A 24,806-nucleotide genomic window follows, 5' to 3' on the forward strand; every position below is an offset into this window, starting at 1 on the left:
AAAGCAAATCAGTAAGGGAATATAATTTCTACAGATGTTTCGCAAATGAAGATCATCTCAAGCCTAAGTTAACTTTTCATGGTGTTAGAATTGCAGACTGTGGAGGACTGTGAGACAGGGCTTTAGGGAGGAGCAGAGTTCTCTGGCTGCAGGTGTTTGGGAGTCATGCTTCACTGAGAAGGTGCTGCTATGAGCAGCACACATGTTAAAATACAAGGGCACAGACACTCATAGCACACCTACCCCCACTCTGCTCCTTGGTACCAAGCCTGCACAGTTAACCATATGGGGTGGGAAGGACATCAGCACGCATGAGGACTGCAGAGAGCATCCATGGGTGTGTTAGGAATGGTTTCATTGACTGTTAGGGGTGATACACAACTCCCACAGACCAAAGCCAAAAATGGTTTTCTCCACTTTCGTAAATGGTTCCTTATAATTGTTACAGTTCAGTCCTTAAATAGGTTCTGTACTATTCCTTAAGGTTCGCTAACATTCCTAAAGCAGTGGTTATTTTGCAGCATAGAGAATACATTTTCTAACAAATCCTCTGGTGTTATGTTTTATCCATGGACACGTGTGGTTACCCAGCCAAATCCTTAATGTACGAAAATGAGTAACAAGTGTCTTACTGATGTTTCTGCTTGTTTTCAGGTTTGAATCAGTACAGCAGGAACTAAGCAATGCCACAGCACAGAACAAAGAGTTGCAGAGAGAGATGGAGAGATTACAGTCAGAGGTGACAAGGTTCAAAACAATGCAGCTGAAAGCAGCCAAGGATGCAGAAAAATACAAGGAAGAGAGGGATTCAGTTTTCAATGAGTACCGCCTCATCATGAGTGAGAGGGATCAAGTAATCAAAGAGGTAGATAAGCTGCAAACAGAACTGGAGCTTGCTGAGTCCAAGCTGAAGAACACTTCTTCTGAGAAGCGAGTGGCCAGTGAAGAGATGGAAGCTTTGAGACAGGTACTAAGCTATTGTCTTAGTGGGGAAGGGAAATGGGTGTATGCTGTTGATGCTGGAACCAGGAATGTATCACTGATTAACGGAAAACAGGATCCACTGCAAAGAGGGAATTGTGTTCTGATGTTTTCCTATACAATACCTTTTTACTGTCAATTTCCGTGTTTGAACAGAGTACCTGCCTGCTGAAATTTCCTATACACTTAATTCTGTCCTGCATATTATAAATCTTTTCCTTTGCTATGTTAGTCTTTTAAATCTTCTTAAGTAATACTATCTATAATAATATAGCTCTGAATGTCCATTATTTTAAACCTTTAACCTCTACAGGAACCACTGGATACTCTCTGCTGTGACTTAAGACAGTACATGATCAAGTAATCTTGAATGCTTAGGCAAAGCCTGTGCTGACATGCATGTTCTTACTCATTTGCCTTTCTACTGCCTCTAAGTTAAAAGGGATATTTTCAAGATTTTTTTTCTTTAGAATTTAGGCATGCATTAGTGTGTAAAACGGGAACTTTCCAATATGTTCTTGAAATGCTTGTTTAACAGCCATGTCAGAATGAAGGTGTTATGATTTGCAGAACAGTTTGCTGCTGAGTTTCATTTCTGCTGACATGCATTCACTTTACTATTTGGTTTACAAATACTTAATTCAGCATGAAATACGTACAAGCAAATGTATTCTGTTACCTATAAATCTTACTTTAGTCTTTTCATAGCATTACATCTGAACAAAATATTCTTACAAAAAATTAAAGGTGGAGCTTTCTTTTAAATAAATAACACTATTTTTTGAGGAACATAAGTGAACATGTGGCATCAGAGCTTCTAAGTATGACTTAATTCTGGTGCTTAGAAGTCATATTTTCCAGCCCTGCATATTTGTCAGCTCAGTAATTCAGCTCTACAGTGAGTGAGGTTTTAATATGTTTCATACCTCTTCTACTTTCATCAAAGCATTTAAGCCAATCAAAACATCTCTTGATTTCAGTGGGATCTGGGTAGGTTAGGAATATTCACAGAAATAGCCACAATTAGTTGTTCTGTTCCAATTTGTTTTATCTGTCATTGTGGCACTATGAGTAATTTGCCAAAGTGCCTTAAGGGATAGGGAATTAAAGTTTTAAATGCATGGGTATTGACTTAAATGGGTGTTTGAACAAGAACCAGCAAGAACCTAGGACTGGGGAGTGTGGTGCTGGCAAGGCGGAGACACGTACTTTTCTTCACTCCCAGAAGTGGCCCTTCAGAAATCAGAAATAACTGCTGCTGTAATATTCTGAAAGGTGTAAAATAGCCATACTTGAGTTGTCTTGTTGTTCCTGTTTTTCTTTCTTGTAGCCACGACTCTTCCCAGGAAAAGGTTTGATATATTAAAAAAGTGTGTCAATCAGTGCATCAATTGACTTGAAATAGTATCCTGAAGTGTGTCCCCTGTAAGTGGGATTGCCCTCTCCGTGCATAGTTGTTCTGGTGCTCCTTGAAAAGGCAACATAGTGACTTTCACTTTGCCTGTGATACATGGCACCTCTAAGTGCTCTGTAATGTAGTGCTCATTGATTGTTAAAAACAGCACTGAACTCATTTAGGTAATTTTAAATGTAGTTTCTCCCCTGAAGCTTGTATTTTCTAGTGCATCTTTGGTATCCTAGAGAAATTGTAAAGCAACTGAAATGGAGAAGAGGTTGATTTTTTTTTTTTTTTTAAACATTATATCTGAGCAGCTACTGCTGAGATCACACAGTTAATTTCCAAGTTAGATATGTAAGCTTTTATTAGTAACACATGCCCAAACTTATTGGTTTAATAGACATCTAAAATGTACAAATTTGGTATTTATAAATTATAGGAGAAATCTCAGTATTTTTCCGCTAATGGACAATTTAGGATTAAGGTCTAATGAACTCACCCAATCAAAGCCAGGGGTTGGATGTTACAGGTTTCCCCCTCTCTTTTCTCCAATGGTGTTTTTTGTTTAGCATAATTTTTTACTCTGGCAAATACTTAGAATGTTATGTTTCATTTCAGTGGTAGTCAGTTTTCCCCTCAGTTTAACTATTCTGTTATAGTTTGTCCTTATGTTTTATTCAGGTGTGAGAACTTCCTTAAAATATAAAAATAATTCACAAATTCAGAATCATTCAACTCAAACTGCTGTACTGTTATCAAGCAGAAGCTGTTCTAGTCAGTGCCAAATGTGGTGCATTCCCCTGTGCTGTGTAGTTGTAATTTTGTGCAAATGTCTTAGGAAAAAGGCAGAGGTGAAATTTTATCACTGACCACCAGAGGCAATGCCTGCTCCTATTCAGATAGTTTATATTGAGCATGCTGAATTAAACTGTGATAGTGTGGTTTTTTTTCCAAACACTTTAAAGGACTGTAAATTCTTGTTTAGTGGAGGTCTTGGTGAGAACTTCCTCTCAGCCTTGGTGAATTTTATCTCAACTGCTTGTGGAAAAAGACTTAATATTATTGTGTAAGTTTTATACACACATTTGAATGCAGATTTTATACAATCTCTAGTTAAACTGTGCAAAATTCTGGTTTCAGTACTAAAATTAGCCTGCAACAACAGACAGTTCAGGGATTTTTCTCTCTTCAGAATTACTGAGCAAGGAAGGTCTCACTGGTGTTGAAAGCACTTGGGTGTTATGGTAATTGAGATTCACCTACAGAATGAGTCATTAATTCAGTGCTCATCTACACTCTACAGCAGAAATGACACTCTTCATGTCATTGTTAAAAGTCTGACTAGCCTTACTTAGGTGCACATCTCAAAAACAATTCTCTTAGTATGGCAAAATGCAATTGTCAACTGCGCTTTAAATATTCAGTTTTATTCTTTGCAAACTGTAGTAGAAAATAAGATTAAAATCAGTTTGACATAGTGTTTTTCTATCCTTAAGCACTTCAACTTTTTCTTTTGCTTTTGAGATGCCAGCTGTCTCTGGTGAGCTCTTAGCAATCAAAACATCAGTAGTTTCCAGCTAGGAGTGCCTATGTGTAGGAGGACTGCTTTGTAGCCATTGACTGAATGCTTCTAGAGACCTGAGCCATCTTGAAAATGTAGTGGCATGAAATTGGATTGTTTCAATGACCCATTCTTCTAATGGGATGTCTAATTTAAATAATTCTAGAAGGGCAGATATTATTTTAGAACACTACTACATTTGCCTTATATTTTTTATTACAATGCAGTTGAATTCCACACTTAAGATGTACTGTCATTCCACTTTATAGAATATTGTAGTTTTATCTTCAACCTTCTGTAGCACATTGCTATCTTAATGGCATATAACTTTAAGGTTCCTTTAAAATTTATAGAGAAGCTGTAAGATGCTTACGTAGCTAAATTGTCTACATTATTTCAGTCCTGTAAAACTGAAGCATTTTTTAAAAAATATTTGTGATGTATTCTTACCCTTTGACATATTTAACAACATTTTTTTTAAAAAATACCAAGTCTGTCTGATTAATAACCTTTTCTCATTTAGGTTCCTCAAACCTATCAGTGCTCCCAGAATCTTGCTTACTTCTGACAAAGCACTGTGCTCATGTGATGGTGTGATATTTTTAATACCACATTTAATATTCTTTGGTAGTACTTACTTGTATGTAATGTGATCTGCCCCCATTATTCAGAACATTAGTGGTAAATCTTTAGGCTTTCAAGGTGTCATGACATGTATTCAATTGGAAAGATGAACTATTTCCTTCTGAACTTAACCTACTACAAACAATGGATCTTGTTTTAGGAGCTAAACTCTGCTCTAGTGGAAAGAGATCGAGCGATTTGTGAGAGGAATGAGTTACTGGAAAAATACTGTCATGAAGTGAAGGACAAAGCTGAGGCCCAGAAGGAACTTGATCAAGCTTGCAAGGATATAGAGACAGTGAAGGAAGAAAGAGATGTTGCCAGGAAAGAGAGAACAGAAGCTATCATCCAGAGAGACCATCTGCTGAGGGAATATTATCAAGCCCGTCAGGTATTGCAAGTGATGCCTTTAATGATGCCTTTTTCTTTCTTACCTTAGTTAAGTCAGTAACTTGCAAGACATTAAAGGTCTGGGCACATTGGGAGTCCTCCCTCTTTTTCTCAAGTCACTCTAAAATACAAACATGTGCATGTATGTTCTTCAAGACATACTGACAGAAATTCTTGTTTGGAAAAAATGTGGTTGTGCTTTGTGTTAAGATTGTTTGTAAATATGAAAAGAAAAAGTTTACATTTTAACCAAATTGTAAGTCAATACGTCTAGATTGATTAGTTTCATTTACATTCTTGAAATTAACCACACGCAGTTGTTTGCAAGCCCACAGCTTCTGATGGGCTGTACTGTTGTAGTTGGCTTGTGTTATTGTGCTGCAAGCTTGGAGTTTTCTTTGTGTATTTGTCTTACTGTTGTCACCATCTCTCTTATTCAAAATAGGGAGTTTTGGGAGGGACAAGTTAACTTAAGAATAAAGTAATTCTTATCTAAAACAAGAAGCATTAAAGAAAAACTTTGTTTCAATTCCATTGCTCTTCAGTTTCGTTGCTTTGGAATTAAGGGACCTGTATGGATTCCAAGTATTGGGATTGTTGTCTCAGGGTAAATAATAGGCGTTAATGTGGGAAATATGTGGTGTCTGTCTATACTATATATATATATATATATATACTATATGCAGTTGCATATGGTAGTGTATCTTGATTTCTAAGCATACTTGAAGGTTTCTCCTGTCTGCTAAGCAGATCAAGATTGAAGCACAGAATGCCATCTCTGAAATATGACACATTCACTGATGTTACTTTCAAGTGAGGATTCTTATTCATGTAGTTGTACCAATTTGTGTGCTGCTGGATGAAATGCATTACAGCAGGTTTTATCTTTCCTCTCAACCCTCCCAAAGTTGTTGCTGAAATAAATTAATATTTTTCATTAAATCATAAGAATTTAATACATCCAGCAACATAAAGATAGCAAAAGCTGTTTGTGCATATGTATCTAAAAATTGTGCCTAAAATACTTATCTGTTTCTTAATTCCTAGATACAAGATTCTGCTACCCTAGACATAGAAAGAGCAAACAAAGAAATTGAAATGCTTCGGAAGCAATATGAGGCAATGTCACAAGAACTAAAGGAAGCTGTCCAGGAAGCAGAAGTAGCCAAGTGTAGGAGGGATTGGGCCTTTCAAGAGCGGGATAAGATTGTTGCAGAAAGGGAAAGCATACGGTAAACAACTGCTAGATGATACCTGAGTGATCTCTGTAACACCGGCTGCACAGCTGATGCAGTTCTAGGATGGCTGCATTTTGCCAGCACTTCCTCTGCATTAGCTGTCACATGGTGATTTTTTTAAAAAATGTTGAGGGCACCTTACAAGATCTTTGTCATTTTCTGTGCTTTCATAACCAAAATGTCTCTAGTAAATACCCTTCAGTCTATCAGCACTGCTGTGTAGGACCAGCCAATCATGCAATCTTTTAGGCATGCTATACTAATAATCCTGTTGTAGCTCTAGTCTTGCACGTAATTCTTTGCCTGTGGGGACATGCATCAAAAGTATCCAACAAATTTGCTACTAAATATATCTAAGGAACTAAGAAAAATACTTAAATAAGGTTTTTTTTCTGCTAGTTTAAAGAAGATAAATAGAAATAAGATTCTGAAAGGGATGAAGAATTAACACCTAGCATATGTCATTTTTTCTTCCTTATAATTTTTTATTTTGCAGATAGAAACCTTTTGAAACTGCTCTTTGAACTTTTACATTAACTATACAATGTGGTAAAGCCATTTACTTCAGTAAGATTTTAAGTAACTAGATTGAAACCTTTTTCTTTTGAAGAACTTTGTGTGACAACTTAAGAAGGGAGAGAGACCGAGCTGTGAGCGACTTGGCTGAAGCTCTGCGCAACCTGGATGACATGAGAAAGCAGAAAAATGATGCTGTTCGTGAACTGAAGGAACTGAAGTATGTTAGAGAAATGACCAAACTGCATTACAGTTGGTGATGAAAACTTTGGTTTGTTAGCTGTGTTCTTAAGAGAGCCATATGTTGTTGCAGCTGTAGGCAGCATGCATTCATGTTATTGTGTGTGGAAACAATGCCTATATTTTTAGTTATCATGGAAATTATTATGCTGGACAGTATCTGTTTTATCTTATTAATGAGACTCCTAGTGTAAACTTCCTGCTGTGGAGATGCACTTAAGCAATATTTGTATCCTTTCACTGAAGTCTTATCAACTGCAGCCTAGTTCCTCTCAACTGTTTACTCACTGGTTTATGGGAGATGTTTTGCCATTGGTATTTATCATGCCCTACATACTAATGAATCTCATCTGAGGGTAAATTAAATGCATTTTGGAAGATGTGATAAACCTAGTTGTGCACTTAGTCATGTAAAAATATTGCAAAAAATGTAAGACTATGTTAAGACAGTATATAGAAATGGAAAGTCAATTTGAGAACAGACCAAAAATATTGGAAAGACAGAAGCCGAAAGAAATTTTTGACAGCTTGGATTTGTGATTTAGAAAACCAAATATAATATCCATCACAATCTTACCATTATTTTTCAGTTTATTGAAAAGGGGGTTGTCTGTGTCTGCAAGTAATAATTTTCTTTGCCTAGGGAAAAGATGGAAAATCAATTGGAAAAGGAGGCCAGATTTCGTCAACTGATGGCCCACAGTTCCCATGACTCAGCCATAGACACAGATTCTCTGGAATGGGAAACAGAAGTGGTAGAATTTGAAAAAGACAGAGTAAGTAAAAATCATACACTGCATTGTCTTGTGTATTGGATAGCTCTGAAGCCAGTTATAATCTTTAAGTACTAGTTAAGATTAAAAATATGATTTTGGTTGTTTTAGTTCTTTATTGTTTGACAAAAAACCGTATGGGTGCACGTGGAGGCAACAAGTGCAGTTATAGCTATGTGAAAGTAGTTGATAAAACCATGCTGTTATATACAAGTTTTATAATTTTCTTCATATGCATGATAAATAAAAATAGTTCCTGCATCTAACATTGCAGGGTACCCAGGTCCATGTAATGTAATATAGTGGTCTTTAAGTTTGTGATTCAGTGCAGACATGGTATTGCTAAGGCAGACAAAACTTAAAATGTGAAGGAAACAGGGATATTAGAGGCTAATCTTTTACTGGCAACAACCCTTAAAATCTATTTATAAAATAGTTAATGTTTTACATTAAGCTATTTATCCTACTTTTGCTCATATATGCTGATTAGAAATTTTAAAGTATCAAAAGTACTTATTCATGGTGAACATGTATTTTAGGGCAACATTACTGTTCAGTTTGAAAATCTGAGATGAAAGGAAATGCTAATCTCTTGCTTGTCTGTAGAGGAAATTTAATCTCTTTTCTATATTGGCATATTAAGTAAGGTGCTTAAGTTTAGCAATCCAGATAACCTCTACTTCTTATTATCCTAGTAGTATTTTTCTCTATATAATTTTGCTTTTTTTTATTGTAGTCTAAAATTTTTATTTGCTTCAATGTATGTAATTCTTTTATGCTCTTCTCTGTGAAATGCTTGGTTAGTACATCCCACTGTTAATGGTAACTTTTTTGAACATATAAAATATGCAGTGGTCTTCCAGATTGTGATTAATTTATCATAGCTTCTGTATATACCACAATTTCTTTGTCATTCCTGAATGACAAACTTTAGTGATTAAATTCTGTCCAATTAAATCCCTTTTATTCTACTGCGGTATTCAGGGGTCATCTTTTCTTATGCTCTTCCAATCTGTCTACGTTCTGACAGTGCATGTCTACAAAATCATTGGTATGTTTCTTTTTTGACACAAAAAATATCATTTAGTATTATTATATTTTGAAATACATATTGGAAAGATAAGATGAACTGAGTACCAATGTTGATCCATCAGAATGACCATCTTTAAGTTGCTTCTGAAGTAATAATTCCCCTTTGACCAGGCTGTTTCAGCACTTCTGATCAGCTCCATCAGTTTTGTTCCTTGCCATCTCCTCAGTTTTAACTGATAACTAGTAGTTTCACTTTTCCATTGTCTGTTTAATTAAGTAGTAAGTCAAGCATAACAACATTGCAGCGTGATGAATTTTCCCTTCATGTGTAGTTATTTAGTTTTTCTTTACCTCAAAGATTGCTCTACATGTCTGCATCACTGAGATCAAATATGTGCACTTTGTCATTTCAATGTGTTTCCTTTTTTTAAACATAGGGATTACACTTGCAGCTATCAAATTATAGTAATAATACTGTGCCAACCTTGATCAAATATAGGGAAAAATCTTTGCTGACCTACCAGGATTTGAATTCCAGAGTCAAGACTATAGAGTTTAATACATTTCAGTCGTTTTATTTTTGCTTAAACTTCACCTATCTGATTAAACTTGTGTTATATGTAGTCATTCAGCTCAAAACTGAAATAATGCTCACTTTTCAGCCCTGATGCTGCGTAATGATACTGTGATCTCTACTTGATCCTTATTTTATGGCAGCCTCATGGTCTTCTCTATGAAGTTTTTGTCCTACATGGGACATTTTGAAGAATCATAAGGATTTTTTTTCATATTAGATTTTAAACTTAAAGTACCATCACCCTTCATTATGCTGAGATTGTTGATCCTGTTGACAGCTTCAAGTAGAGTTCTCTAATTTTTAGAAGTGCATTATTTAACAGTGAAAAAAGCAATAATAATTCAGTTTGTGGTCAGTTGATACCATTGTGCTATTTTTTGGATCAGTTTTTTTCCTTACAGTGACCTTATTATTTACCAAAGCAAGAACTACATGAAAATTTCCCTGATTTGTTCAATCATCAATCTTTTAAAGCTTTTTGTAATTTTTCATGTCAAGAATGATCTAGTTTGGGTCAGGCTAGGTAGAATATCACCTCTAAATCTCTATTTAGAAACGGTCCCCCATAATGTTAGAGCTGTTTTTCTTGTTTATTTCTGGTCTCTAGTCATACCACAGCAGAGATCTACCTGAGTTCATCACTAATGGACAATGCTGTTTGCTTACCTTGCCAGTTGTTTTTTCCCCCATTCTTAGGAAACATGTCCTTGTTTTCCTACTACACAACCAATATTGTACCTTACAACAGGTTATATGAGTCTGAATGGGCTTTTTCACATGCTCAGCTGCTTTTCTGTTCCTCCTTGGCGAAGTTCCCATTTGTATTATTTAAGCCTTAATCTGAGAGAGAAGGATCATTCTAATGCCAGAAGACTAATGGAAATGGGAGTTTATATATTTATATATAAAAAAATAAAACCTTACCTGATGCAGGAACCCTGTAAATAGAAGTACATAGAGCAAACATGCAGTAATCCCTCTTGGTAACAGTGCAGTGGTATCACTTGTTATTAATATTTTCCAGGATGATATGGACTTGAAAGCACTTGGTTTTGATGTGGCAGAAGGTGTGAACGAGCCGTACCTCCCTGGAGACTGCGGGATCTTCGTTACCAAAGTAGACAAAGGAAGTATTGCTGATGGTCGGTTAAGGTAGGCCCTGACTTTGGAAGATACCTGTTGGTTTTTTGATCATAATAAACTAAATCTCAGCATATTGGGAGTTGTCATCATTGTTCTCATTTTTTAAGTTCTTTTTTTCTTTATCATTTGCCATGTGTGTATTATTAATGTTGGTTGGGAAATCAAACTGAGAAGACCGATGCCTAAAAGCATTACAGAAATTAAACACTGTTTGACTCAGCACTCAAAACTCAAAAGAATTTGAAATGTTCTTTTGTTGTGCTGTGCCCTGTTTACTCCATTATTATAATCCCCTCAAACCTATATTTATTTAAATTTTGGGAAAGACATGAGGGTAAGTTATTGAGGGAGGGCAAGAGAAAAGGGAAGTAGAGCAAGGGGTCGTTTGGAAGCATCTGTTATTCTTGGTGTTGATAGAAGCTTTTTACTAACTCCTCTCAGTACAAAGCATTTCTTTTAAAGAAGAAGTAGTCATTAGTGATTTGAGGTTATTCTTTTCCTGGTGAAGAGCAAACTAGTAGTTCTGGTTTTCATCTAGCTGCTGTTTAATGCTTTTTCAGGAATGGATAACTCCAGATAATGAAGGATGATTTTATTGAGATCAGCTCTGTTGCATGCCTTTTCATGGAATATTATTCATGTGCTGTGTCCAGCAAAGTGTGCTTATAACTGACCTGCCTAATTCTGTATATCTACCAGAGTGAATGATTGGCTGCTGAAGATAAATGATGTGGATCTTACCAATAAGGATAAAAAGCAAGTTATAAAAGCTGTTGTGAATGGAGGAGGTGTTATTAATATGGTGGTTCGAAGAAGGAAGTCTTTAGGTGGGCGAGTGATAACACCTCTTCACATCAATGTTTCTGGACATAAAGGTAATGACTAAAAAGAATGGATGTAAATGGCATATGTTTGTTCAGCAAATAAGGCTTGACATAAAGGTACATGTTCTCTGAGCCTTTGCTTAAATCACATTTACATGTTAATGGCCTCCTAGAGGGCAGTTTTCATTATTTTTTTAAGAAAACCAAGAATGCTGTTATTGATAATAGCTTCATCTTGTACGTACAGGTTTTCTTTTTGTCCTTGGGTGGGTTTTAGTTGATTCTTTTTTTAAATACTTGTCTCTAGTTGGCTGCCTGTTTGGAATGTTTGTGGGAGTGTAAAAAAGTCTGTTAAACCCAGCTACCCCATGTTTGTGTGATGATATTAATTTCTGGGATATTCAGAGTCCTTGTTTTCCCTGTCTTGTTATTTCTTTGAAATGGTTTTCAGAAATTGAAATTCAGCTAGATTGGAAGTCATATTTCTTTCTTGTGCAGACATGTCAGACATGCCGTTTGAGCAATATATTTGAATTGCAGAATCAAATTCTTCTTTATCTATTTCAGATAGTGGGCTCAGTCTAGAAAATGGAGTATTTGTTGCTGCTGTTGTGCCCGGAAGCCCAGCTGCCAAAGAGGGTTCCCTTACTGTGGGAGATAGAATAATTGCTGTAAGTCTTAAAAATCCATTTGCCTTCTTAAACTTTTATTTATTTTGTAGTGTTATCATTGGTGCTGCTTATTAAGATGCCAAACGTTCCAATTAATTTTTACTTTTGCAATATTAAATCCTTTTTGTAAATTCACTGGATATTAATTCTAAATTAATGTTTTTTGTGTGCTGAGGGATGAATATAACGTGCAGCTTATTTCCTGAGTTCATATGAGAATTTTTGTCAGCAGCATTAACTTATTCTTTATACTTGGCTTGTATATATACATATACGTATATATGTGTATATACACACACACACACACGCACACATATATATATACACATATATATATCTGTCATTCTTACACTGACTAGGAAGGGTCAGTTCCAAAAAGGCATCCCTTCATTGAATGAGAGGTTCCTATTGGTACCATAGCTGTCATCTGTTCTGGGGAGGGATTCTGTCCCTGCAGCCTTTGCAGCCTTACAGGATTGGTGTGGTTTGTGCACTATGAAAGGGGGGGTGGTTGTTACTGGTACAACTGCACAGAGGGTGTAGTGAACTGGTGGTGTCACCCTGTGTCCCTGCAGGAGTAGCAGATTGGATTTAGGAGTTGTTCATTTTCCACTTCTGACAATGCACAAACATCAACCAGACTTGAGTCACATATACATATGTAGACTAGTGTTTTCTCTGTCTCAGAGATCATCTACCTGAAATCCTCCCTACTTATTAGCTTTGATTTACAGATGTCTGTTGTGGTTTCTTTTTTCTGCAGATCAATGGCATTGCACTAGATAATAAGTCACTCACTGAATGTGAAGCTCTGCTACGAAACTGTAGGGATTCCCTTACTCTGTCACTCATGAAGGTGAGTAGCAGAAGCTAAATTTTTAGAATTCTCTTGAACTTGTGCAGAATTATTGTAGTTGTTCAAGGAAGAGTACATGCAAGGAATGAGTATATCAAAATGGGAACAAGACAACCATCTGGATGCATTTCTCTGGTGGTACACTTCCTCAACAGTTATTTCCAAAGTAAGGTTCTTGTGCCATCTAGTAGGAAGTTAGACTAACTTGCTGTCTTCTTTGCCATTTATTTGGTGGTTACATGAAATGAGTGCTACCACAATTGCTTGCTGCTTCTTGGGTTTTGCTTTAGAGCTGCAGCACTTTTGTACATGAAAGATAAACTGCCTCCCTCTTTTAGTCAGGAGGGAGCTGTGCACAAAGCTCAACTCTTGCTACCATGATGATTAAGTACAAGGCTTTGATTTTCAGTCTTCTTTCTATAAAATAGTTATTCTGTTTTGCTTTTTGAGTTTGAAATCCCATTATTCTGGCCCTGTTGCATGGATTTTGAGTTGTAATTTCAGATCTAGAGAGCTTGAGGTTTTAAGAAAGTAAGAAGATGAAATGTTTGAGAGGAAGTGGGCAATGAAATTTATCTTATTGGCAGCACTTATCAGAGGCAGAAGTAGAATGCAAGGCCCTTCACTTTCAACTGAGTACTTTTGCCACCATGTGCCCTTTTGGAATTGTTCTGAAAATGTTACAATAATTTTTCTTGCTTCATTTCATCTGATGTTCTGTGTTTTGAATTGTAAGATACTATGTGTATATTTAGATAAGATATTAAGTGTATATTCAGATCAAGGAGGCTAGGCTATGACTCATACTAAACACAAATGAAACACAATAATAAAGTGATCACATGTGGTTTTTGTTTTAGGTTTTTCCTCAGAGTTCATCTTGGAGTGGTCAAAATATATTTGAAAATTTGAAGGATTCAGAAAAAATGTCAAACTGTAGAGTTCATGCATCAGAGATACAAGCACAAAATAAAAGAAATCTGAAACTCAACAGCTCAACCCAAACTGACATTTTCAATCCAGACATCATGGATGGCAAGAAGGAGCAGAGCGATCAGAGCAGCACTTCATTTTGTGATCACAAACCTTTCCCTAGTAACACATTACGAGTTGACTCTCGTAGGAACACAGTGCACAGTTGCCATAGTAATTCAGAGCACAGTCTCAGCTCCTTCAGCCCAGAGACTTATGGGGACCAAGGCTATGGAGCTGTTGACTTGGACAACAGGAGGCTGCCTTACGAACCAACAGGAACTGACTGTGTGATGGTTGAGACAGCGTTTGACAAAGGACATGGAACCAAGCATAGTGGTGGTACCTGGCCAAAAGTCATGGTTAATATCTCAGCAACAGAAACAGAGAAGTTCTCTGTGTATAAAAAGCCAAAACAAAGGAAATCTATCTTTGACCCTGATACTTTCAAAAGGCCACCAACTCCTCCCAAACTGGACTACCTTTCCCCTAATCAGGTGACAGGCCATTCACCTCAGCCATCAAAAGCTGAAGTGGCTTCAACTCCTCCAACTCCTCCTAAGAGAAGTGACTCCATCAAATTTAAACATAAACAGCAGGCAAGCTCTGCATCAGAGTCTACGGTAACAACGGGATCACCACCCACCAGCCCAGCCACTGCCCAAGCTCCAGTTTCCTTGGCACTTAAACAGGACTCTGCTACTCTCAAGGGGCGCAGCAGGAATGCTGGGCATTATTATCGGGAGGAGGGAATTGACTGCACTCACCTGGCTTCAAGGAAATCCTGTGAAGATGACATTGGCTTTCAGAGAGTTGAAGAGCCAGAGATCAAAAGACCACGGCCAAAATCGGCTCCTGCTCTGAGGCATAAAATGACCCCTGTGCCCATTCCTAATCCTGCACCTCAGGTAGCATCTTGGTATATTGAAGCACAAAACTAGAAACCTTGAAGTGTACTAGCAGTGTGGTTTTGGGTGCCCAGTTATGTACCAGAGCAGGAGAAGCATAGCCCATCCTCAGAATTCAGGTCCTCTGAACTCAGGCTCAGTTGGCCCTTGGCAGTAGCACAAAATACAAAAGCAATATGTGGAGTTCCAGTATTTACCAGGCAGTGGTGGCCACCACACAGAAAGATGGTGTTCTGCTTGGCTGCCGTACCTGGAGTTTTAATGCTGCTTGTTGGAACATCTGGGCTCTTGTATACTTTTGACAATATGGAAAGATATAAATAAAACCACAAAGCATCAGGTTTAGAAAAACTGAAAATAGGGTTTCTGAGGTTTTACTAAGTCATATTGGTTGTCCAGATCACTGTACAATTTAATGGACTAAGGTGTGCCACCCATGATATTGTTTTTTTCAAATTCTTTTGATGTGTCAAAATAATTTTGTACATCTTATCTGAAATTCAAAGGATGTTAGGCCCGTTACACTATAAAGGTGAACTGTTTATTAGGCTATGATGCACGTTCAAAATCAGCATATAATTTGTTAGAATAAAGAACCCTGCTGAGAAAATGGTGGGCCATGTCTTGACAGAACGGATGGAAGAAAAACTTTTTGTGCTCTGGGAAGGTCCTATTTAGATGAGTGCATTATATAAACTGACATAATCAATAATGCTGTTTCAGGTCTACTGCCTCAGATTTGCTCAGCTGGCAGATAGAGATTTTTTTTTTTTTTTTATTTTCCAACTGAAAACAGAAATTTATAGAAGTGGGGTTTTTTTAAGTGTAACTACATCATAATGACTAAGAAGGTCATATTCTTTTCCCTTACTTATTTATACCTGGGTAATCCCACCCAGTTCACAGAGTTTTAGAAGCAATACAGATGGCAGAGCTGAATTGGCAGTAGTGCAGGATAAGAGCCATATCCTGCAAAAATACTGGTGTAAGAGAACACCTGGCAGGTTTTTATGCCTTTTTTTTTGGTCTGCTTCCATTTTGTTTTGTCTACTTCCATTCCTTATGCATTTCCAAACATTTTTAGGGAAAAATAGTTACGGAGAGTTTTAGGCCCCTGTGTCAGCACTGCTCAGCAAAAAATGAAACACACCTCTATTACACAATCAAAAACCCTGTAGTCCATAATAGCTACTATGAAGGACATTAACTCTGTCCCAGCCAAAACCAGCACAACAAATGACTGAAAAGCATAAGAGTTTAATTTTGTAGCTGTGATCAGCAGATTTGGTCTGAAGAGCATTATGGCTAAGAGAAGGGGTCACAAGAACGGCACTGCACGAAGTGAATGAGGGCGTATTGTGATCTCATATTTTAGCATGTGTGTAACAACAAAACAAGATCAAGATACTGAACACATTTGAGTAGGTGCTGTTTGCTTTATATAGAATATCAGGTCGATCCATTAGCACTGATAGGCCCATTCTTCATTGTAGTGCATTGTCATGGGCATATGCACAGCCCTGGTTATAATTGTGGTAATGTGTAAAGAGTTGCCAGTTGTGAGAAGGACACATGTAGGTGGGGACTTATGCCCAGGAGATTTGTTAGCTGGAACAGAGTGGGTGGTTTTGGCACTCACTGTTGAAGAGACCCAAAGGGTGCATGGGGACATGTTGAATTTGCTTCAATGTGCTGCCAAGCTGTGTTTCAGGTGGCAAGGTAGGTGTTGGTTTGAGGTAAAAAAGAAAATTATATAATAGAATTACAATGACTTTTTTTTTTTCTTAAGGTTACTTTGTCTTTGTTAATTTTTGGTTTTAGGATTAAGTTAAAACTAGTTTCTATGATTCTTTTTAATTTTTCTTCTCTTTCCCCTGTCCACCCAGAAAATAGGCAGAGCTTTGTAACTCTGAAGTTGTTGGCCAGAGAGCACAAGTGATATTGTGCCTCAAAATGTAGTCATTAGTCACTCTGAAAATTTTTTTTCCGGTGGAATTGCCCTTGTCTGTGTCAACTACATCACGCTGTTTGTGACAGTGATGCCCAGTCAGCATGCATTCACTCCTGAAGTAGTATTTGTAATGGCAAAATTTGTAGCCATAGTGGGTGTTGTAATTTTTCTTAGATGTGTATATACATAGCTAATTTTGTCTACTTTCATAAGTTGATAAATTTAGGTGTGCTTTAATTCCTGAATAGTAGGTGGAACAATTACTAGTGAAGACATGAAAATGATCAAGTACTGTTCTAAGAAGGCCCCTCTGCCTTTTTGAGTCTTGGTGTTCTCAGTAATTCTTCATTTAATTAAAATACTGTTATCATAAAAACTTCAAGTACATTTTCAATAATTATTTTTCACTTTTTTCATGCATCAATCACATATTTTGTATTATACATGTGAAATGTGTGAACGCCCCGTGCTGAGCCCTGCATTTGCAGCTCTCCTGCATCTCTGTCAATGTCTGAGCTATTCTTGTATATGTTCTTAACTCACCAGTGTCTACTTGCTATATACAGAACAGAAGTTGTGAAGAAGAACTTGTTGTTCAATAACAAGTTGAATTGCTTGTTGAAGAGAGGTTACTCTACATGTATCTGGAAATGCAGGCTTAGAGGAAAATGCTTTCTGACTTTTCAGCCAGATTTTCTGTAGCAACCACTCATGACAATAGCAGCTGAAATATCCTGTGAAAGCAGAAAAACGTAACTGTATGCTGGGTGTTTCATTGATGCAAAAGATATCAGTTAAATTGCAAATATTGGCCTAAGAAGATTACAAAATAATAAAAAATAGTAACAAAGTAGGATGGAGCAAAAATGGATAGAAGGACATCATTGAAAGACAAATGTCTAAGAGGCACTCTGGTGGCACATTCTGGAACCGTTGCTTGGAAGTTGATGTTGCTTATAGTCCCACAGTTTGGCTGTTTTACTCTTTTAAATCTCTAACTTCCTGTAATCCGATTTCTCTGTTCTTGTAGGTGCAGAAATATGCTCCAGCTAGTGAGGAGCATCTGTCTCCAGAGCTACAGGAGTGGGCACCATATTCCCCCAAACGTTCTGCTAGGCACAGCGATGGCTTTGTGCCTCCTGCCTTATACCCTGGCAGCATGTCAGCAGGTGAGTGGCAGAACTCCAGACTGCTTTCGAGGAGTGCCCCAAGGCACTTGTCCACATTGGACAACATTGGGGATTAGTTGTGTTGAGTACAGAAGAAACTCGACTCACCAAACCTGTTTCCATGGTCTGTTGTAGTCTGAACATGGTGTGCTCAGATTTTGGACTGTAAAGAAGTGAAGCCTGGTTAAGAATCACTAAGGAAGCTGAGCAACTTCTGGCTGAAGGATTCGTGTTTCATCAGTTTCTGTGCAGAGGAGTTCTCAATACATTAGTGCAGAACAAGGTGTAGCCTGTCCTTTAGGAGGAAAAATAAGATTTTTAGTATTTTTGAAAGTAAATGAAGGTATCCCAGGGTTTAGCTGCTTTATTTCTGAAACTCTTCCAAGGAAAAAATCTGATATTCAGGCATTGAAACATATTAAGTTCTACCTGTTTGAAGCATTTGGGGTATCTAATGTTGAGTGCCCAGACTGGCTCTGATCTTTATCAAAGTGAAAAGTTAAATGTGAGTATGTTTGAGATATTAAGATATTGAAAAGGGGACTCATAAGAAGCTCAATATATATCAGTATAATCAGGTGGAACAGAAAACAGCATTTTGTCTCAGTTGATAGAACAGTTTTCAGTATTGAAGTTCATGTTAGCAGGTTTTGAATTGGCACTGACTAAATGGAGTGCTTAAGGAGGTAATTAGGATATTATAGCCAAGCATTTGGTAAATGTGTTTTTTAGATAGATTGCTCAGTCTTTAGTGTCTAGTTTTAGGTTTCAGTTTTCAGCAGTAGTATATTATATTTCCAGTCAGGTGATACTGATTTTTATGAGTTTATCCTCTCTTCTTGTGAAATCCCCCCCAAACTCCTCCTCTAAGTTCTAGAAGTTGTGGAAGATTTTATTCTTACTGGAGAACATGAAGGTAATAATCTGTGTATCTGGAACAATGGACAGCTTCAAGCAATGGTGCCCCAATCAGTTGAAAAGACATGCTCAAGAGTAGCTCAGACCAAGAAGCTTTTGCTCTTCTGTGCTTTCTTTTACTTTTCTCTCACTTTGTATCTTAATTGCAGCAGCAATAGTATTAAAAGTATTATGTCTAACCTTGTAGTTAACTTTTATCTTAGCATGATACTTTTGCACAATAACTGAGTCAAGTCAAGCCTACTATAGACAATATTAGATAATATGAGTCTGTCTTGAAATTTTTGCTACTGTGTTCTATGCTACCAACTCATTTAAGAGGAAATTTTAAGTTAGATTTCTGTTTAGTACTGAAGGATGAATATACTTAAAGCAGCTTGAATAATAAATTCCAGTAATAAATATTAGATTTTAAAGTCACAATAGAAGTGGGACTCTTTGAGGCAACAAAAGAGAGGAACCAGAATAACTGTAGCTGCAGTCAGTTCAAGTGCCAAATGAAATCTTGCATGCTGCTTGGATGACTAAATTCTGCATTTCTATTCCTCGCTGAAAAACTTCTGTACTTGAAAACAGAAAATCTTTTATTTACTAGCACATATTAAAATCCTATTCTGTGAGTGCCTTCATTTTTGGTAATACAATCCACTTTATTACTGACTCATTGCAGAGTTATAAAGAAGATTTTAAACATGCATGTATTATCAAAAAGGTGTCATATGGTGCATAATAATGTATTTGTATACTAATATTTTTATCATAAGTGTAAATGTTAAAATATATAATTATAAAATATTAAGGTATGTTTTAAATCTGGACTTTATATGCTAATAATGTTGATAAGAATATGCTTCTATCATTGAAGCAGGGACAGTACCAAGAAGCTTAGCACCGTGTCCTGCAGTGACTGCTGTCATGAGAAATCCAATCTATACTGCCTGGAGCCATAGAGTTCACACCAGCAATTGCCCATCAGTTGCCAGCCAGATATGTCATCAGCATCTGCATCCCAGGTGTTTTAAAATTTATGTCTCCCTAAAATTTTTTTTTCATTAGGGTAAAATTGCTTCTAGCAGTTTGGTAGAGTGCAGACTGAAATATGCTGCTCGTGTGTGTTATTTTGATCCATTGGTCTGAAAACCATTATGGCATATAAATGATGTGCCAGTTGCTTTCATGTCTGTCAGTAACTGATGGATTAGGTTTTCCTCTGTCCCACTGACTGATACTGACAAAGAAATTAATTTTTTTAGTGAACTAATTTCTCATTTTTTTTCTTGTCACTGCCAAAACAAACAAAGCTTTCTTCTGTTTTATAGTACTTCAGGCTATTTTTCTTCTGGCTTCTAATAGTTCATAAAATGGTGGGACAATGTGAAAGTGTAAATGAAAGAAGCATTCATTTCATTCCATACATGGGCTAACCAAAATTTTTTGTTGGCCAGTTTCTGTTTGCTGAGGTTCTTTGCCCAGTTCTAACTGTTGCACTATTCTACTTTTCTTTTGATGTAGTTCCCAGCATCAAGGTCGCCTGAGTTTGGACCTAAGTCATAAACACTCCAATGACTACCCTGAAAATTCACGTACAAGAGCATCTCATGGCTCAAATTCGTTGCCCTCTAGTGCCAGACTTGGTAACCAACTTTTCGGATTTATTTTCTGTGGGATTCCTGTATACTGGAAAAAATTATAAATGGAAAACGCCTTAAATACCCTTCTTATGGGATTCTCATGGTTGGCAAAGCCTGAAGGCTTCCGGTGTTCCTTTGCTTCATTTTTTGATGAAGAAAATAATATTCTTTATTTCTTTTATGTGGATTTATGACTAAAGGTGTTCCCTAGAAGTTGCTGTGTTTAATTTGTTCTTTACAGTCTCTTTGAAATGGTCTCTGTGTGTGAGGGATTCTCCTTTCCATGCCTGTTACCCTTTAAAAGTATCCTTAGAGAGTTGGGACACAGGGCCAAAGGCTGAGGTTCAATGAGCTGGTGAGAAGGAAAGGAGAGAGCCCCTTGAACAAAATGTCAAGGATGAGTAATGGCCAAATGTAAATTGTATTCTTGGAAAATAAAGTATACTTATGTCTAGTTGATTGACATGTAAATATTTTGTTATGCTTAGCCTAATGATACCAAAGCAAATGCATGCTTTATAGCGGTAGCATTTTAATATTTTAGATTTATTTAATTTTTTAGTTATGTAATAACTGGGGGTTTTATCTGTGTTTGTGTTCCTGTGTTCCATCAAATATTGAGTAGAGCATGGTAGCTTTATAAGCACAGCAAATAGGGATGTAACCATTTGCAACCAGTATCAGTGGTCCTGTATTCATCCAAGCAGAATGTAATCAAAATACTTTAAATGCCCTTTGCAAAGTCCCATGGATTCTTAGTGAACAGGCATTTTGGATTCTTGCTTGGACTTGGAGTGAAGTTTAATTTGGTAGGAAAATACTAAAAATATTTTTTTGTACAAGAATGTATAGTGCCTATATACTGTGTACCTGCATTGTGTTCTGTTTATGCTGACTGTGTAATCAAGATAATTTGCTATAATTGAGGTATTCACATTTATGAGGGTAATCATCAAAGTTTTTATCTTGATCCTTTAGAGGTCACTTTAATGCTCATTGAAGAAGTACAATCTAAATGTACTTTTTTGTTAATTGTAGTTGCTTTTACTTTTGTCTTTTTATTTTTTCCTTGTTTAAAAATAGGTTCTTCGACTAACTTGCAGTACAGAACCGAAAGAATTAAGATCCCTTTAACACCAAGATATCCAAGGTCCATGATGGGCTCTGACAGAGGTGAATTATTTTAGTAATTTTAGTTATACTGTTTTCAGCAGAACCAAAACAAAGCCCTGGCAGTTGTTAAGTCAGGTTGTGCCACAGTCTAAGTAGGACAATTTTATTAAGGTTACAAAATCTACATTTTGCCAGAGAAATGTTAAAAAAGAAAAGAAACTTCCTAGTGAAAGTTGTTTTTTCTGGTGGTTGACTCGAGTACTGGCACAGTGAGTAAAAGTGCAGACAGAAGTAAGAATAAGCATTGCTGAATCTTTTGTAGTTGTTCTTCTAGAATGATGCCTTGAAAATTTTAACAGTGAGCTGACATGGGTTTTTTTTTGCTTGTTTCTTTAAGTATATGATTTGCTTACTGTTGTATCACTGGTTGTAAGTTATACTTTGAAATGCAGTGAAAATATTTCAGTACTTCACGCAAAATTGCCTAGTGGAAGATGGTTCAAGACAAGCAGTAGTTGGAGTGCTGTAGAATCAGGAGTTGGCTGACAGCAATCAGCAACTCTTTGCTGCCATCATTGCTCAAATTTTCTGCAGCCTTAATTTATTGTGTGCAGTGCTTTTCCTTACTGAGCTGAGAGAGTTCTGAAAAATCACTTTCATTTGTGATTAATAATTTGAGGTTTATTTTCTGTAGCTTTTCAAAAGAAGCAAAATGTCAGGGCAGTTGTTTTATAGATTACTTAGGAAGGCTACAACCAGGGTAAAGATGCAATCTAAGTCATGTCAAGCTTGTTTGAAATTTCAGAGCTTTCCTGTCTCTGTGTAGGATGCATGCTTGACTTCTGTTGTCTTTTTCAGGTGTCACATAATGTACCTCCTATGTAAAGGGAAGGGCTGTACAGAAATATTTTGTTTGAAAAAAAACCTACATATTAGATTTTTGTTTTACTTCTTTCCTGTCTTTTGTTTTTCTTTAAAATGCTTTTCAGACACGCTCATGTTGTAGCTTGTCTGTAAGCTTGTCTCCTGTTGAAAATGGCTGTAGTTGTTTGCACTTGGAGAGGACAGGTTTAACACAGTCATTGACAGTGAGTTTGCACTGTCTGAAATGAGTTACCTGGTCTTCCTAAGCCATGACTAATAGATAGTGAACCTCTATTACCTCCTCTTTCACGTCTCAGATGTGTGTGTGTGGTGTCTTTCACTGTGTCTGTGTAGATCTGCCAACCATGACAGATGCAGGACACTAACACTCAACTGTTGCCTCTTCCTAGGCTCCTTGTCACACTCAGAATGCAGCAGTCCCAGCTTGATAACTCCTCCCCAGTCACCTCTGAACTTGGAAACGTCCTCCTTCACCAGCAGCCAGTCTCAGAACTCCCTTTCCACATTACCTCGGATTTCCATTAGCCCCGTATCTGTCGGAGAACGTAGAAAAGATAGGTAAGGCCCCCACATTTTTTGTTTATAATACTAATGTATCTGAGGAAATTTTGTGTGTTTGTTTATTAGTCTGAAGGAATGTGAACATTTAATTTAAATGAAAAACATAGAGATGTAGAAGTGCATCTCAGGTCCTGTTATTGAATGTCTTTTTCTTTAGAAAGTATGTAAGAGATCTTTTTGTGGATTTTAAGAATAGGTAATTTCATAAAGGTTTTGTTTTGTTTCTTCCATGTTAGACCAATGGTAACACTAAGTAAGAGCAGTTTAAATTGGAATATACCCTTTCAGTTCAACTACCTCACATGCTTATTTATGATAGCCTTGTTCTATATTCTAGAAATCTAAACAAAATTAAGACCTAGTAACATTTGATATTGTAGTAGTAACCTAGCTAAATATCAAGTGCCTTAGCATGGCAGAAAACATGCTCCAACCATTGTGCCTTGTTTACATGTAACCAGATAACATGAAAAATTGAGCACATAACTGAGGAAGAACAGTACAGATGCAGTTTTACTGCAAACAGTACAGAACATATACAGATGCAATTTCACTGCTCTGACTGATCCCTTTGGCTGTACCTGGACCACTGCTAGTAGTAGCATTTAGTATATGTGTATGTGCTTGCAGAATTGAAATCTAACATGATAGCTTTCTTAAAAACATGTGCTTTGTGTTTAATGACCTTATGTCTCACAATTAATATTTCAAAGTTACATTGCTTATAGTAAGTCTTGGACATCTGTTTTCCTTTGATCTTAATCTGGCTAGATTGAATATATGAAAAGGTTTACACAAATTTGAAGCATAGAATAGTAAGACACAAATTTGAATCAGACTTTTATTTCCAGTAAGACAGCTAAGTGCCATTCTGGCGGTGTAAAAGAGCTCTGATGTGTTGAAATCAGATTTATGTCAACTTCGAGACACTTTTGTATGCCTAATTTATGTAAAAACACTGACCATAAAAATGTGAATGATAATATTGTGAGGATATTCTGTATTTTAACTTTTCTGGTGGTAATAAAAAGTTGTTCATAAAATACTACCTGAAACTTTTGTCTTGTTTGAAGAATTTGTGACTAAGTTATTGCAGCATTTATAGAATGTCTTGTATACAAAGAACAGCTTTATTTGAAGGGAAACATAAAGAGATTTTTGTGTATTTATATTCTTACTTCAGTGTGACACTTGTAGTACATGTACTCAGTTTCTGTTCTCGTATAAATGTTTCTCTGATTGTCACTTACAAATTCCGAGTGTCTTTTTTCTTTCTCGTGACTAATGATGTGAGTGTTCAGCTGAACAAGCTGGGGTTTTGGCAGTCTGTATCTCTGTGTCTTAGAGCACAAGATACGTGTTCTGATCTCTGGGAAATAACAATTTTTGTTACTCTTGATCATATTATTGAAGTACATCCGGGTTCCAGCCCTATCGCTCTTGCTGTGCTTATGTATAAACCATAGTCTGAATTGATTTTCTAAAAATAGTATAATTCTAAGGTTTGGTGGTGGGTTTTTAAAACAAAACAAACTATTAAACAGTTCTCAGTTTAGGAAAGTAGCTACTTAAATCTATCTTAAGAAGTTTTTGAATTTTGGGGGGTTGTAATAAGCTTTCCATTTCCCACAAAATACAAATAATTCATTTGGCCTTTCCCCAGATAAAATTAATAATTAAATAGATTTTAAAAAAATCAATGTTTCTATTTGTTTATTTTAATTTAAACGAAAATTACAAGATCTCATCGATAAGGACTTTTTACTCCGTGTCTAGTGATTCTGGCAGGCAGTCTGAATATTATAGGGAAGTGCTTCACTTGATTTTGATAAAACTGCTTATCAAATAAAATACCTTTTTAATGTTATCCTTT

At 36.6% G+C, this 24,806-nt stretch overlaps 1 protein-coding gene across 1 annotated transcript in view; it reads left to right on the top strand.

The window, feature by feature from the left end:
• DLG5 (discs large MAGUK scaffold protein 5) overlaps nt 1-24,806 on the top strand; it is a 97,166-nt gene that overhangs the window by 57,956 nt on the left and 14,404 nt on the right. Inside the window, exons 7-21 of the mRNA XM_058810178.1 lie at nt 655-967; nt 4,726-4,956; nt 6,003-6,187; nt 6,804-6,929; nt 7,593-7,725; nt 10,356-10,483; nt 11,174-11,349; nt 11,866-11,969; nt 12,733-12,825; nt 13,686-14,705; nt 17,687-17,825; nt 19,609-19,756; nt 20,256-20,377; nt 21,458-21,547; nt 22,762-22,930. Coding sequence (XP_058666161.1) covers nt 655-967; nt 4,726-4,956; nt 6,003-6,187; nt 6,804-6,929; nt 7,593-7,725; nt 10,356-10,483; nt 11,174-11,349; nt 11,866-11,969; nt 12,733-12,825; nt 13,686-14,705; nt 17,687-17,825; nt 19,609-19,756; nt 20,256-20,377; nt 21,458-21,547; nt 22,762-22,930 — 3,177 coding nt within the window. The remainder of the gene's footprint in view (nt 1-654; nt 968-4,725; nt 4,957-6,002; nt 6,188-6,803; nt 6,930-7,592; nt 7,726-10,355; nt 10,484-11,173; nt 11,350-11,865; nt 11,970-12,732; nt 12,826-13,685; nt 14,706-17,686; nt 17,826-19,608; nt 19,757-20,255; nt 20,378-21,457; nt 21,548-22,761; nt 22,931-24,806) is intronic.

The sequence above is a fragment of the Ammospiza caudacuta genome, chromosome 9 (genome assembly GCF_027887145.1).
Source record: "Ammospiza caudacuta isolate bAmmCau1 chromosome 9, bAmmCau1.pri, whole genome shotgun sequence".
NCBI lineage: Eukaryota > Metazoa > Chordata > Aves > Passeriformes > Passerellidae > Ammospiza > Ammospiza caudacuta.